Here is a 13,763-nt window from a genome sequence, read left to right as displayed (position 1 = left end):
CCACCGCCCGGCGCGGGGGGGCGCGCCCGCTGGAGTGGGAGACGGGACGGAGCGGTAATTACCGCCGCCCCCGCTGCACAGCCGGCCCGCGCCGCCGCGCTTCGCCACCCCCTGCGGGCCGCCCCGCCCCCTTCCCGGCATCCCCCGCGCCTGCTCGGCTGGCCTCGGCTGCGCTCGGCTCGGCTGGGCACCGCGGCTGCACTCGCGCTATGGCCGCCTACAGCAAGTACCTCACCGTGCGCCACTCCGCCATCGCCGGGGCCACCGCCGCCGCCTGCGCGCTCCTCTGCCTGCTCAACAAGCGGCGGGCGGCGGCCCAGCACGGGTGAGCGGGGGAGGCGAGCGGCGGGGCTGGGGGCCAGGCCTGGGGTGCGCGGGGCGGGAGGGGCGCCGGGGCCGAGCCGCGGGGCGAGCGCTGGAAGGCCGGGGCAAGCGAGAGCTGTGGTCGCCCTCATCGGCTCTCGGCCTGGCGAGGGGCAGCCCGCGTCCCTGCAGGTGCGGGGCGCTGCTGCCGGCACTCCTCCCGGGGAGGCGGCTCCGGTGGAGAGGGGTCCGGGCGGTTTCCCTCTCCGCCGCCCCTGAGGGGCAGTCGATGCCGCTCTTGCGTGTATGCAGCCACCGCCGCCTTGTTACTCAGATTATGTTAGTTTCCTGCGTTTTCCTGGCGGTGAATGTATTAACGTTAAGAACATATTAACCAGCAGTCGGCTTCTAGGCATGTCGGAGGACGCCCTGTCTGTACAGGCAAATAATGGACCCCAGCTGTTGTTTTAATGCTGCCGTGGGGCAGTAAGGTACACGGGTAACAATTTCAAAGCGGTAGTGTCTGGTTGTGTTGTGTTGTCTGTGAGGATGCCTTACTGGTGTACGTGTGCTAGGGTGTGTATTTGTTAATCTCCTATGAAGTGCTTGGGTACCATAAAGCGTGGCAGGTGAAGAATACACCTCAGACTCAATCCTTTCATGATATTAGTGTATTTGTGGCTGTAGATTATTGACGGTATGCTAAAGACTCAGTATGTTACAGTAGTACAGTTAGATATTGTGTATTTGCTACAGACTTATCCTGGTGCTAGATCTTGATGGTGAAATGGACTTACTCAACAGACTTAAGTAAGAACATACCTGTGATTAAGCAATAGCCCAGTTTTATTTTACCTAATTCCTTTTTGTTGTGGTTTAACCTGGCAAGCAGCTAAACATCACACAGCTGTTCGCTCACTCTCCACCCTCCAGTGGGATGGGGGAGAGAATTGGGGGTGGGAGGGAAGTAAAATTCGTGGGTCAAGATAAAGGCAGTTTAACAGGACAGAAAAGGAAGGGAAAATGATGATGATGATAATAAAAGAATATACAAACCAAGTGATACACAATGCAGTTGCTCACCACCCACTGACGGATACCTAGCCAGTTCCTGAGCAGTGGCCCCCTGGCTAACTTTTTCCCTGTTTATATACTGAGCATGATGTCATATGGTATGGAATACCTTTCTGGCCAGTTTGGGTCAGTTGTCCAGGCCATGCTCCCTCCCAGCTTCTTGTGCACTTCCTGACTAGTAGAGCATGGGAGGTTGGAAAGTCCTTGATTTAGTATAAGTGCTACTTATCAACTGCTAAAACATCAGTGTGTTATCCACGTTATTCTCATACTAAATCCAAAACACAACGCTATACCAACTACTAGGAAGAAAATAAACTTTGTCCCAGCCGAAACCAGGACACAGTTATACACATGATACCTTGAAGAGCTTTATGAAGTTTGGTAACTTTGTTGTATAACATGTCAGAAATTGATATGCTGCTGACAGTTCATGCGTTTGCCACCTTACGTTGTTTGCGTGAGAGTAGAAGCAACAAGATCCCAAACTATTGCTGAGAGTTACTCTTTTATCAAACTCCTAGGGAGGGATGATGTTTTTCAGGTATCTCTGCTTAATTTAGTGAAATACTGTTGTAAAAAAGGAGAAAAGCTGTATAAAAAGGCATAAAAATGGTGAGCTGAGAGAGTTACTGACACTGTAGTACAAGATTTTCACACTTGATGTATTATAATGGTGTTTGTAAGAAAGATGAGGTCATACAGATATTCTAGGAGCATCTGTGTTTTAATTCAGGTCGAGTATTCTTGAATCTCCAGGTTTTTTCCATTCCAGTAAGTGAATCTCCAGTTGTCCATGTTCACCTTGCTCTGGCTTTATTGTGGAGTGATCTTGGAGCACACAAACTAGGTTACATTCAGATCAGAGCACGTCTTCAAATGTAGATGCAAGTCTGGTATAGTTTTGAGGTGCGTTTAGTGTATTCCCACTACTAGTAGCATTCAGTTGACAGGAGCAGGCTAGAACTTGTCCAGAGTAATCTCCCTATGCCTGAAATAAATATAATGTGGGTCCTGGGTTGTCCCCAGAAACTGTTGTGCTTGCAAACCTTCTGATGTTGCTCTTCAGGCCTTGACAATGGTAATGCATCTGTTAGCTTGAGAATCGGTATACGGAAAGCGAGTGTTAGCCTTAATGCTGAAAACCGTATTTGGAATGTGTCCTTCCCATATGAATCTTTGATTTTGCTAGGTAAAACATAAAAAACCTGAGGCATTCATATGTATTAGGTGGACCAAACGCTATTACAAGATTAGTGAGAGTTGGAAAGTGGAGTTAATTTATGAATTACATTCCAGCTAATTCAACAGTTTAATGAAGTCAAGGTAGTCTGGCCTGATCTGTTCCTTTTCCTCTGTCAGTTCTGTGGTCTTTCTGATACCTCCTCCTTTGCTGCTTTAATCATCCTCTCTCAAGCCATGTTACATTCTCAAATTTTTTAGAAATGCAGTTGCCGTGCAATAAGTACCATGCTTGCAGACTTGATTGTTCCACTTGTGCATGTGTGTTTCTTTAGGCTTTTGAGTCCCTCCACAGCTTAGGTCTTAATTACTACTATGGCCATTAAGTATTGTGGCCGTAGATTCTAAACTCTTAACATCCAACATTCATTTGTTTCAGTAATAGCTGTGCTGCTGCTTGAACGCTATTTTTGAAGGTGGTTTTTGCCCACTGGTCTTCGTTCTTGTCCCACTGTTTCCTAGTGAGGCAAACCTTGCCAGGAGCCTTACAGAATGCTACCTATCAAGACTAGGCAGTAGGTAAGCTACATTGCCTATACCACTAGCCTAGGCAAAAGCATCCAGTTATTACCATTGCTTCATCCTCCTTTAGTCTCATTAGTTCATGTATCATTCATTTCTTAATGCTTTGCTGCTAACGTAAATTATAGCATGCTTTTGGAAAGGATTGTCATTGTGCCAAATCTTTCCATATTCCACCATAGTTGCAGTGGTGTATGATGCTGACATATAATAACAAGGGATAAACCTTTGTGCAGTAATGATAAAAATCTCCAGGGCCTAGTGTACCCTCTAATTCCTGTGGTGTTATTTCTCTCTGCCTCTTTGGAAAGAGAAAGAAGTTGGGAGAGTATGACTCTCCTAAATTTATTTACTTATTCCTATGGAGAAGAATTTCTCTTGCAATCTGTAGTCTGGAAGAGGACTGGTAGTGTGTCTGCTGCTTGAGGTTAACTGAGTTGAGTAAAGTGTGTGAGAAACAGTGGTGATTTAGTTTCATGTGTGTGAATTCCTTTGTTCACCTTGGTATATAATGCCTGAAAATATTGTCTCATGTTAGAGTGAGATGACTTTCAGCATCTTGGATTCTGGAAGGTGAAATTCTGGTTCTTATACATACTTAATGTTCAAAATAAGTTATGCTATTGTAAAATGTTTTCCTGCAATAACTGTTTTCTCTTTTATTTTATGTGCTTTTTTTACATTTTGCTGGAATGTCAGCAATAGTTCAGTGTCACTGCTGGCCAAAGTTGAAAAGTAAAATAAGGACAAATAAAAAAAAAAAGAAAACAAACCAAAACCTCTTCTTCTAGTGAATCAAATGTGTTTGAATATGTAACAAAAAAGTTTTCTTTCATAGACTTTTCATATTGTATATGTTAATTCTGATGTAGAATAATCAGAGAAGTGATAGGAAGGAAAGGAGACAACTTTCACCTACTTTTCTGCTGTCAGACAATAAGAGCAAGGTTCAGTACAACTCATATCAAGTAGTGATGTATGAATAATCAAGCTATGTTATGCTAATCTACTTTAGTAGGTCAAAGATCACTTAATTAATGCTAGCCGGATTAGTCACAGATGTGCTTCTGTAGAGTTATTACATTGCTCATCAGTTTTGCAGAACTGAGAGGTGATGTCACTTGCAGTTTGCAATATATTTTAACTACAACTTTCTAAAATCCTCAGAAGTAGGACAACATGGAACTCTTCGCTTATAGTAACTTGTTAGTATTCCACATTACTTCCTTGGAGTAAAGTGCGAAAAGAAAAATGCACTCTTTCTCTGAGTTGCTTTCCTGAAAAAGTCTGTTTCCTTGAAAAAAATTCATCCCTTCTTGGGAGGAGGGAAGCTGTTGTATGTAAATGCAATTATGACTTCAGTTGTAGTAGTTGGGTTTTTTAGAATCGTGAGAAGTTGTCTTGTTTGAGAGACTACATCGTCCTGGGCATATGATATATGAAAAAGCAATCATGACTTTAATCCGTCATGAGCTGTTTCTGCCACTCCAGGACTGATGATCAGTGTCTTGACCGTTGAAAACGTTGCTTCCATTTAGGGAAATGATTCGTGAAATCAGTTTTAAAGACCAGTGGTTCTATTTTTTTCCAATATTGAGTATTGGAAAAAGATTTATAGAGTCGAAGAATGAAGTAAACCAGCAGAAGTCAGATCAGTAATCTTCGTACTTTGTCCCGTCAGTTAAAATAAAATAAAAAAAAAGTTTAGTGCCCAAGACTGTCACTGAGCAAGGTCTGAAAAGACTGATTTTTTTAAATGGATTTTTTTTTTGCAAGTAATAAAAAGTTTTGAAATAAAAGTTTGAACTCATCTTTACTATTTTCCTAAATGATGTTTTGTGCTGTAATACGAGTACTGTGTGGTTGTGTGCACAACCACAAATTGTTTCCCTTTTAACGGCTGCTGTTACTAGGGCATAGCAGTTTGTTGCTATGAATTACTATTTTAATTGAACACAAATGCTCTCAACCTTACTGACAATGCATCAGCAGTGATTGTAGTTCATATTTGTGCCACATTAAACAAAAAAATGGCCCAAACTGTTGAAATGCTGAGCCCCTCTTCACCCCTCTGCTCCCCAACCTTTACATTTCTGCTTCTTCAGTTTGGTTCATCTAAACATTGTAGTTCTTTCAACAAAGAAGCTAAGCCCATGTAAAATATAAACACTCAAAAGGATGGTAAATGCTGGAATAGGATTATACAGTATAGGATTGTCAAAGGAGAAAAAAAACCCATAATTTTATTTTTCATATGTTGTACATTAAGTTATACGTTACCTTTCATCTACAAAAATCTAATCCCATGTCTGTTTTATGAGCTTTGTCTTGAATATTAGACATTACTGCCTCAAACAAGAAGCAGCAGAACATTTGCTTAAGATTTTATATCTTTGGAAATAAAACCTTGAGGGGTTATATAAGGGACCTGGATATTGTCTGTTATTGCTCTGGTGAGAAGAAGGAAGAAGGGACTGAAAGGAGTGATAAAAGGTAATTAGAGTCAAGAGTTTGGAACTATAAGATTAGGGAAAGGGAAGAAACAGAATGTAGTTGATAGGAAGGAATTTGTAATATATAGAATGGTGACAAAATAAAAGGTTTTAGAATCTGCTCCTAGACATGCTGGCCTTTCCTATCATATAGCCATGTTCATTAGCATCCAAGAGGATGCTAGGGTATGGACATTTAATTTTGTATCAATTGAACTTCTGAAGTCCACGTGTTTGGCATCCCTCCTGTGGAGAAAAAAAAAACCCATAAGGGAAGAACAATGTATGCTTGGGGCTTTAGAGGTTAGACATGGCTAAAGCAAGGGGAAAGGCTCATTTGAGTTGAGAGTGGTCAACAGTGTTGTTGACACAGTGTATATCAAATAGAGTTTTACACGGTTCATCTTAGGTGACACATGACCTGTGCACTTGTCTGCCATTGGACTTCTCAGCTTTTGTCTTCTGACAGAGTAGAAGTAGATATTCTACTTATGACATCGTCTGGTCTGCGTCTGAAGATGTTTGGGTCAGCCTTGCTAGTGTACTTTGCATGAAGGGAACCTGTTCTAGTTTATCCCTCCTGACTGTTTGACAAAAAGGTGAAATTACATTGCTGCAGATTAATAGACTGCTTCCATGTATGTAGAAGCTTTAAAAGGGAACCAGTGCTGCTTTGTGAGAAGGTGTCAAAAAACCCCTACCAAAATCTATACAATTATGTTAAAGTAAATTTATCCAGAATGTGAACATGACTCTTCAGTCCACTACTTGCTATATGTGCACTAGCATTTAAATTAAAAAAAAAAAAAAAAGACAAAGCATACAGACAGGATTACTAGAAAATGCATCTTAAATCCAGTCTTGTGGAAAAACCTGCCTGGGGCTCAGAAAATGTGTCTTCAGCTGGAGGGTATGGAGGCAGGAGAAACCAGATGACTCAGTCCTACTCCTAGTATTCAGACTGCCTTTGTTTTGGGCCTGGATAGTTAATTAGTGGTTTCTTTGTTATTAAGTTGCATAAAATGATTGTTGTCTAAGCCAAGATCTAGCATAAGTGTGTGTAACATTGTGAAACTATTTTCTTTTTCGCCTTGCAGGGAACTAGCTGGAAGTCTTTTTCCACTGTTATCCATGAGGGTGAGCTATAGCCACAGCTCAGGCCAGACAGAGCACAAGTTTACAGAAAAACTAATAGTTCTGAGGTTTCTCCTTACATGTTACTTTGTTATCAAGATGCAAACTTCTGCTGAAACTTAGAATTTCCTCTATGACAGTTCTGCTTTGTTGTCACCTTCCTGAATGGGCGTAGAAGCTTTTTGAGCTTTAGCAATGCAGAGGAGTCCAGAGCCCCCAGTTGCAGTGACGTAGCTGTCTGTGACCACCTTGGTTGCCTGAATGCATTTCCCTCGCATTATTTTTGGTTATGCTGCAGCTGGCCACCAACCTGGAGCCAAGAAATCTGTGCTCTTGATTTCTGTGTGTGCTCAGGGTGTACTGTGTAAATGGGCATGCTTTTGGGCTGTGCCCAGGTTTCTGAGTAAGATTGCTGCCCTTGACCTGAAATAACTGTAGTGTTGCTCTCTGTTCCTCTCTGTGAGGTATGCAGTATGAAGCCGTGTCTACCAGTAAGTGTGCTATGAGTGACACTGTACTTTTCTCGTTGTAGCTGTTACTTCTTCACACTGCAACAAGGTACGCTGCTGCATTCTATCTTTAGTCATTTGAATTGTATTCCGTCTTTACAATGTCACAGTAGTATCTTGACTGCAAAACTAAGCTGAAAACTGCACAAATAATTGTGAACTATTATGAAGTCATTTATTACGTGTGGGTTTTTTTAAGCTATGAAAATTTCTCTGTGCCGTTCTAGAAAGTAAGGACTGCAAAGTACAAATACAAAGGTTGCTTAGAGGTAACAACCCTTTGAAAAGCTGCACTTATCCCAACAACAGATATTCTTCCTTTGCAGTGTGTTGGGCAGAAGCTAGTCATCCTACTTTACAGAAGGAAGGTAGCATGACCTGAAATTTGTAGCTTTTTTTTTTTTTTTCAATTAAGCACAATGTAACATTTTCAAACCCTCATTTCCTCGTCACCTGTCATTAAACTGGAAGTCTTGCTTATCTCTCTCTTCATCTGCAGTTGCCTGTTATGCTTAGCTTGGTGTAGATTGCTTCCACTGAACTTTGTTCTGGAATGAGATAAGTATTTCTAGAGACAGTAATCCTTTAACTCTTTCCTGTTTGCTAATGAGTACCACAGAACTAGTATTCCTTAGATCTTTCACTAACTAGACTCCTTATCCAAATAAATGGATTTGGCACAGTGTTAGAAATATTTTAGTACCATAGTTTTTTCTTATCTTTTATCTATATATTGTCTGGGTAACCCTTTTCAAAAACCTCACCATCACCACCCTTCCTTGTCTGTGAGGGCGTGAAGGAAGCTCAAAAGTCTGCCCGTTATCTACTTGCTACTTCATGAAGTCTATTATTTCATTACTGTATTGGCAAGTCTTTTTTCATAACTCGCTGGCAGTAAACTTAGCTTTGGTCAAGCATCTTCCATGTGGAAAAACTGAAAAGCAAGCAGATGTTGGAGATGAGTTATAGCAAGTTAAGTAATTCTGCTAGTAAGAGCTTGGAAGAAAGCTAGCTTTTATATTTCTACTGACTTTATTATTTCAGAGAAATAAATTAGAGCAGTTCAATATACAAGTTTTTGTGTAATTTTGAGTAAATGTTACTGTATTAATTTATGCTTGACTCATGCTTTCAGAATATTCTCTCCATATGTAAACTGTCATGCTTCAGTTTAAAATCACATTATTATTTTTAAGCTGTGAAGTTAGGCATTCATAAGTTGAAAAATGTAATAATTGACTTTCCTGGATGAGATTGTTTTATGGTATATGCCATGCTTGCTTTTTCTTGCCATAAAGTAGTCTTTTGAATATTTGTTCTTGTAGTCTTATTTTGTCACCATACTTTTTTTTTTGTCACCTAAAGCAAGGTCCTCTATTCTCTTAGTGTCTGTAATGTAATTATTGAATTCCTTCTGATAAAATCTAATGATGCAGGGGAACTGAGGACTGCAAGTAAAAAAGCAATCGAAATCCAGGGAAGGGCAGGAGAAAAATCTCAGGACTTTTTGATCTAGAAAGAAAAAGGGAGAAATGAATGGTGAACAGTCACTGCACAGTTCTGACTTTGAGGTAGTGAGGAACAGAAATGTGTTCCCTATGGGTTGTGTTTCATATCGCTGGTGAATCCAGTGCTGCTCCCATTCAGACTGTCTGGAAGTTGTTTTTACTTTGGGATCTTTCATTGTCCCATCCAGTCCAGCTTCAGCCTCAATTCATACACTCAGGGAAGGGTTTCATTGTGAGTACCTTGTGATGAAGCGAGATTCTACACTAAAGATTAAAAGTAGAGCTCTTTTGCAATTTGATAGTAGCTTCCTGAATGGTAGTAATATTGATTGAAGAAGCATGTGACGAATTGTACTAACCCAGCCAGTATCCTAGCTGTTACCCTACTGCATCACCAAGTCAAGCATCAGTAGCACTTGACTTCAAGGAACTTATGGTAATAAAAAGCAAGATTTAACTCAAGCTGGGGGGTGATATGCGTGGCTGGGGTAATCGCTAAAGTTAACGCTGCAGTAGAAGGCAGCTTTATGTTCGTATTCTGAGCAGTCGTTACACTGTGCTGCTCAACAGTGGTCCCTATACCAGAGGAGTTATTTGCAGTAGAGAATTTGGACAGCGTATAGCACTTACCTTCCTTCACCAATAAGGCTTGTGATGCTCCAGCATTAAGTAAATGAGAGGTCTGGAATAATAGAGAGCTTGAATCTATTCCAAATGTTAGAGATCTCTGCTGTAACCAGATCGTCTTGTTGTGTTCTTGCTGACTAATTGAGGCTGTTATTTTGTCTTAAAATTCAATGAGAATGCAACCGCAATTCTCACAAAAGTTCTACAATAGTATAATGGAGTCTGGAGTGGTGCCAGTAGGTATCGGACTGAAAAATTGAGACTCTCGAGAAGGAGAAGTTCTGCACTAATCGGCCTGTGGAAGTTTTATTCTAGGCAGAGCTATTGGGCAGTCTTTTGTTGCAAGTAAAATGGTTTTACTCGTTAAAATAACAATGGATTATTTTTTTAAATAGCAAGAGCAATGTTTTTGGAGCTATGTAGCCACATTTATTTTTCAGTTTCTAGATAATCCATACTTCATAAATAAGATTGTTTCCTTTCTTATTGAAGTATTAGTCTTGTTTTGAACTTGCATGATTTTTTTTAGAAAAAGAGAACAAAACACTGTTAAAGGTCTTTTTTCATTAGGTTTGAATTTATAAATACTGAATTTTGTCTTAAACTTTATAAATATAAATTCTAATTAAATGTGAGTTCACAATTAAGTGTAAGATCACTGTTTCTGAACAGTCATCTCTTTAAGGGATGATCAGTTTCAGCTCAGTTCAGTAGTTTCATCTACTGAATTTATCTCAACAGCTACTGTAGGAAAAAATGTATGAACAAATATATTAAAGGTATTGAAATGCCAGAATAGTTCTGGGCCCTATATCCTTAATATGTTACTATTTTAATTTATTCACTTCTGATCCTTTCAAAGCTGAACTAGTTGGGTATTCTGAGACATTGTGACTTCAAACATTGGCAGGCCTTGAAGCAACAAAGCTAGAAATTATTGTAGCGTATCTGAAAGAGCAGCAGACTTTCATTTTGCATTACTGCAAGTCATGAATCATCTAGGGAAATACCCACATAGTTTGATCAGGACTTATCCATACTTATTTATTCTCCTAGTCCCAAACCAGATGTAATTGGAGTGATCCATACTCAAGGACGCTTTTTTTAAAAAAATAGGTCATTCTTTGGTACTTTGAAAAATGACAAGAGGCATCAAGAAATTTCTTGTACCAGCAATACATTGCTCTTACGTCACCAGGATGTAGTTTTTAACTAGATTGTTTCTTAGACTTTGCACATTGTTAGCATATCTGCAGACATACTTCCATCATGACCTGATTAAGTGTTATATGCCTTCTGAACTTAATTAAGTTATTTGTCCTCCAGTCTGCCCACTGCTGCCATTCGTGTTCTTTGTTCTCTTTTGCACAAGTAGTCTTACAAGATTATCTTCTCCTCTCAGGCTTCCATCTTAACCATTACCTTTAATTAAGTTCTTGTTAAACTGGCATCTCTCCTTTCTCACTTGCATGTTCTCCTTCCCTTCTTTTCTCGTATTCTTCTGCTACCTTGCCTCTTCCTTGCCTAATAGTTTAGTTATTTCTCTTCATTGGTCAGTGACACTTAGAGATCTCTTTAATCATCATAAAATAGACATGGTTTCGTCCTAGATATTTTATTTGCAGAGCTTTCAAGCACAACAGTGAAATGATGCTGTTGATAAAATTGCAGGATAACTGGTTGTGTGGCAGTCTGCATTTGTTTTGATGTTGCAGGTGGAAGGAGCAGTGCCTTTCATAGTTTCTGCTTCCCTGTGATTACCTAGGTGCTGTCTTGAAAGTGTATGAATGTTCTTGTTTTAAGGCAGCCTGTTCTCAGTGTTTTAGTATGGTGGTTGAGAAATGGTAGGTTACGATTTAATATAGATTAGCTGTCACTTTTAAACTAAATAAATGCATAAGCTTTCCTAACAGCTTCATGTGCTTATCTGATGCTTGAATGTTGAGCAAGGCAGACAAACTATCACTGTCTTATATGTCAGCTTGCCTATCTTGAGAGAAAGAATAGCATTGTACTTCTGAATATTTGTTTAGCACTAGTTGATAAATATTTTTCTTCTAACTGTTCTGTAAAATGCAGAGGAAGGAAAAAGGACAGAGTGAAAACTAGCTCCCTTTCTAATGCACATCTTTGCAGTAACTTGGATCTGACTTTTTCTCCCCTGCAGTGCATGTTTATGAACAAATAATCTTGTTTATGAACAAATAATCTTTACGTATAGTAAAATGTGTTATTTGAAAGTCAAATATAATGCAAAACAAATCTGTTTGGCTTATGTAGATAGTGTAATACATCAAAGTTGGGTTGCTTGACTTGCTGAATCTGTGTTTTCATTTGTGGTCAGTGGAAACATGTAGCCATGCTTGTGAAGTGTATGTTAGAAACAAAAACTTTAGGAGTTCATGGTACAGAAGCCAAGTTAAAGCAAAATTCAGAGATGAAAAAAAGAGGCTTAGTTTACCTACATGAAAATGAATGCTGGAAGGAATAAGGTTTAATTGAAATAGTATAAAAACAGCGTGTAAGTTTGGCATAAAAGATAGCCCTCTTCTGAAGGCACTATACTGCTTTGAAAGAAATAGGGATGTAATTCCAAGCTTTCGTTTTTGTCTCTTCTGTGTAGACATCAAGACAAAGAAACATGTTAATAACAAGTAAAATACTTTTTTTTCTCTACAGTAAAAGAAGTGGAAAACAAGCATTGCAGAACAATGAGGTAATTTTTTCTTCTTGTAATAGATTTTTAATAATTCTAAATAATACTGATAGGTTTTTTTGAGTCCTGTAATTGCAGTTTTCTTTGGGACAGAATGATGGCTATGGTGCAAATGTGGTTTCAATGATACTTTCAGACTTGTGCTGGTGAAACAAATGGAAGAATCAGGTTAATCACATACGGCTGAAGTTGGACTGCATAATATGTGCTTGATGTGTACTGTGTGTTTTTTCATCTCTTTGTGCCTTATGAATGTTTAAGGACTAGTGTTGTAAGTTTGGCTGAGTGTACAGCAACAAACACCTGCCTGTAGGTTTGATATGACTTGTATTTGCTTTTTATTTAAAATAAAAACTATGGATCAAGGTGTAGAGTCTGACCATTTCTAAAAAGTATTTCAAACTTCTGGTAGATTTGGCATTTTGCTGGTCTTTGATGTGTCTGTTAATTCATTTTTTTGAAAAGGATGTATTATATCCCTTTAAGTCAGGTTTTGTGTTTCATGTTCAAATAAAATACAACAGTTAGCCTGACGGGCAGAGCCCATGATTAGAAGTATTGGGTCGTATGATGTTATTAATAGATAAATATTCTACATACTTTCATCTTTGCTGGCAACTTAAGAAAAGGCTTGCAATGGATAGATATAAAGGTGTATGCAAGCATTGTGTTAACTTCTAGCTAGACCTTGACTATGCTGTCTGCCATAAACACTTTTGCTTTGCGTAGGTATACCTGTTTGTAAAAGTCTTCTCTTATTCCTGCCCATTATTTTGCTCAATGAGGAATTAAAAGTCTAAGGAAAAAAACGTCTGAGAAGATACTGGAATTAATGTAATTGCAGCACAGAAGTGGGAATGGGGAAGAGATGAATAGAAAAGAAGAATAGGTTCAGCTCAGACATCAAATATTTTTAGTCAGGTACTCCTAAAAATTTCACATCAGACATTGTGTTTCTCATTTCTATTACAGAAAAGCAATAACATGTAGAATCGTGCTTCATTGGGCCTGGACAGTAGTCTTTAGTTGTTGGGCTTGCGTGAATTTTTGTGTAAATAATTTTTAATTGATATAATTTACAATATAAGATCCTACCTAGCTAGAATTTCTATCTGTCACTTGTGTTCACATCGTTTTTTGAAAAGGACAGGACTATAGTTGATTCATACGGTGAAAAACAGGTGTAGGCTTATTCGCAGTGCATTCAGAGTAAATTCGTGTTTGCTGGGGCTCAGAGCTTGCACTTGTTGCCCATCGCGTTGCATATGTAAACAGTAAGTGAAAAGATTAAGTTGGGCTCTTTGTGCAAGTTTCTGTGGTTTAATCACCCTTGGAAATAAAAAAACTAGAGTGCTTGATAGGATTCATGCTTGATAGGATTCAACCCCCCCATGGCAGGGGGGTTGGAACTAGATGATCTTTGAGGTCCCTTCCAACTCCAATGATTCTATGATTGTCTGAGTTGATTAATGGTGAATCACAGGCTACTTTGTTTGTCTTCCCTATCCTGTCTCCCAATTTTTTTTCTTTCAGATTTCCCGTCTGAGTGTGTTGTAGTATTACAATAGACATTGATAACTTATGCTTCACATGAGTCTTGGGAAGCAAAGATAGCAGGATTAGGTTGATTAGACAG

The 13,763-nt window shown here is 39.4% G+C and overlaps 1 protein-coding gene across 4 annotated transcripts in view; it reads left to right on the top strand.

Moving 5' to 3' along the window:
- Positions 1–209: 209 nt before the first annotated feature.
- Positions 210–13,763, top strand: part of ABCD3 (ATP binding cassette subfamily D member 3) — a 30,699-nt gene continuing 17,145 nt past the window's right edge. For all 4 annotated transcript variants that reach the window (XM_086617531.1, XM_086617529.1, XM_086617530.1 and 1 more), the window contains exons 1-2: positions 210–325; positions 12,091–12,127. In XM_086617531.1, the coding sequence (XP_086473657.1) occupies positions 210–325; positions 12,091–12,127 (153 nt within the window). The remainder of the gene's footprint in view (positions 326–12,090; positions 12,128–13,763) is intronic.

The sequence above is a fragment of the Tauraco erythrolophus genome, chromosome 10 (genome assembly GCF_009769465.1).
Source record: "Tauraco erythrolophus isolate bTauEry1 chromosome 10, bTauEry1.pri, whole genome shotgun sequence".
In the NCBI taxonomy this organism is placed as follows: Eukaryota; Metazoa; Chordata; class Aves; order Musophagiformes; family Musophagidae; genus Tauraco; species Tauraco erythrolophus.
This window is presented reverse-complemented; position numbering and strand designations above follow the sequence as displayed.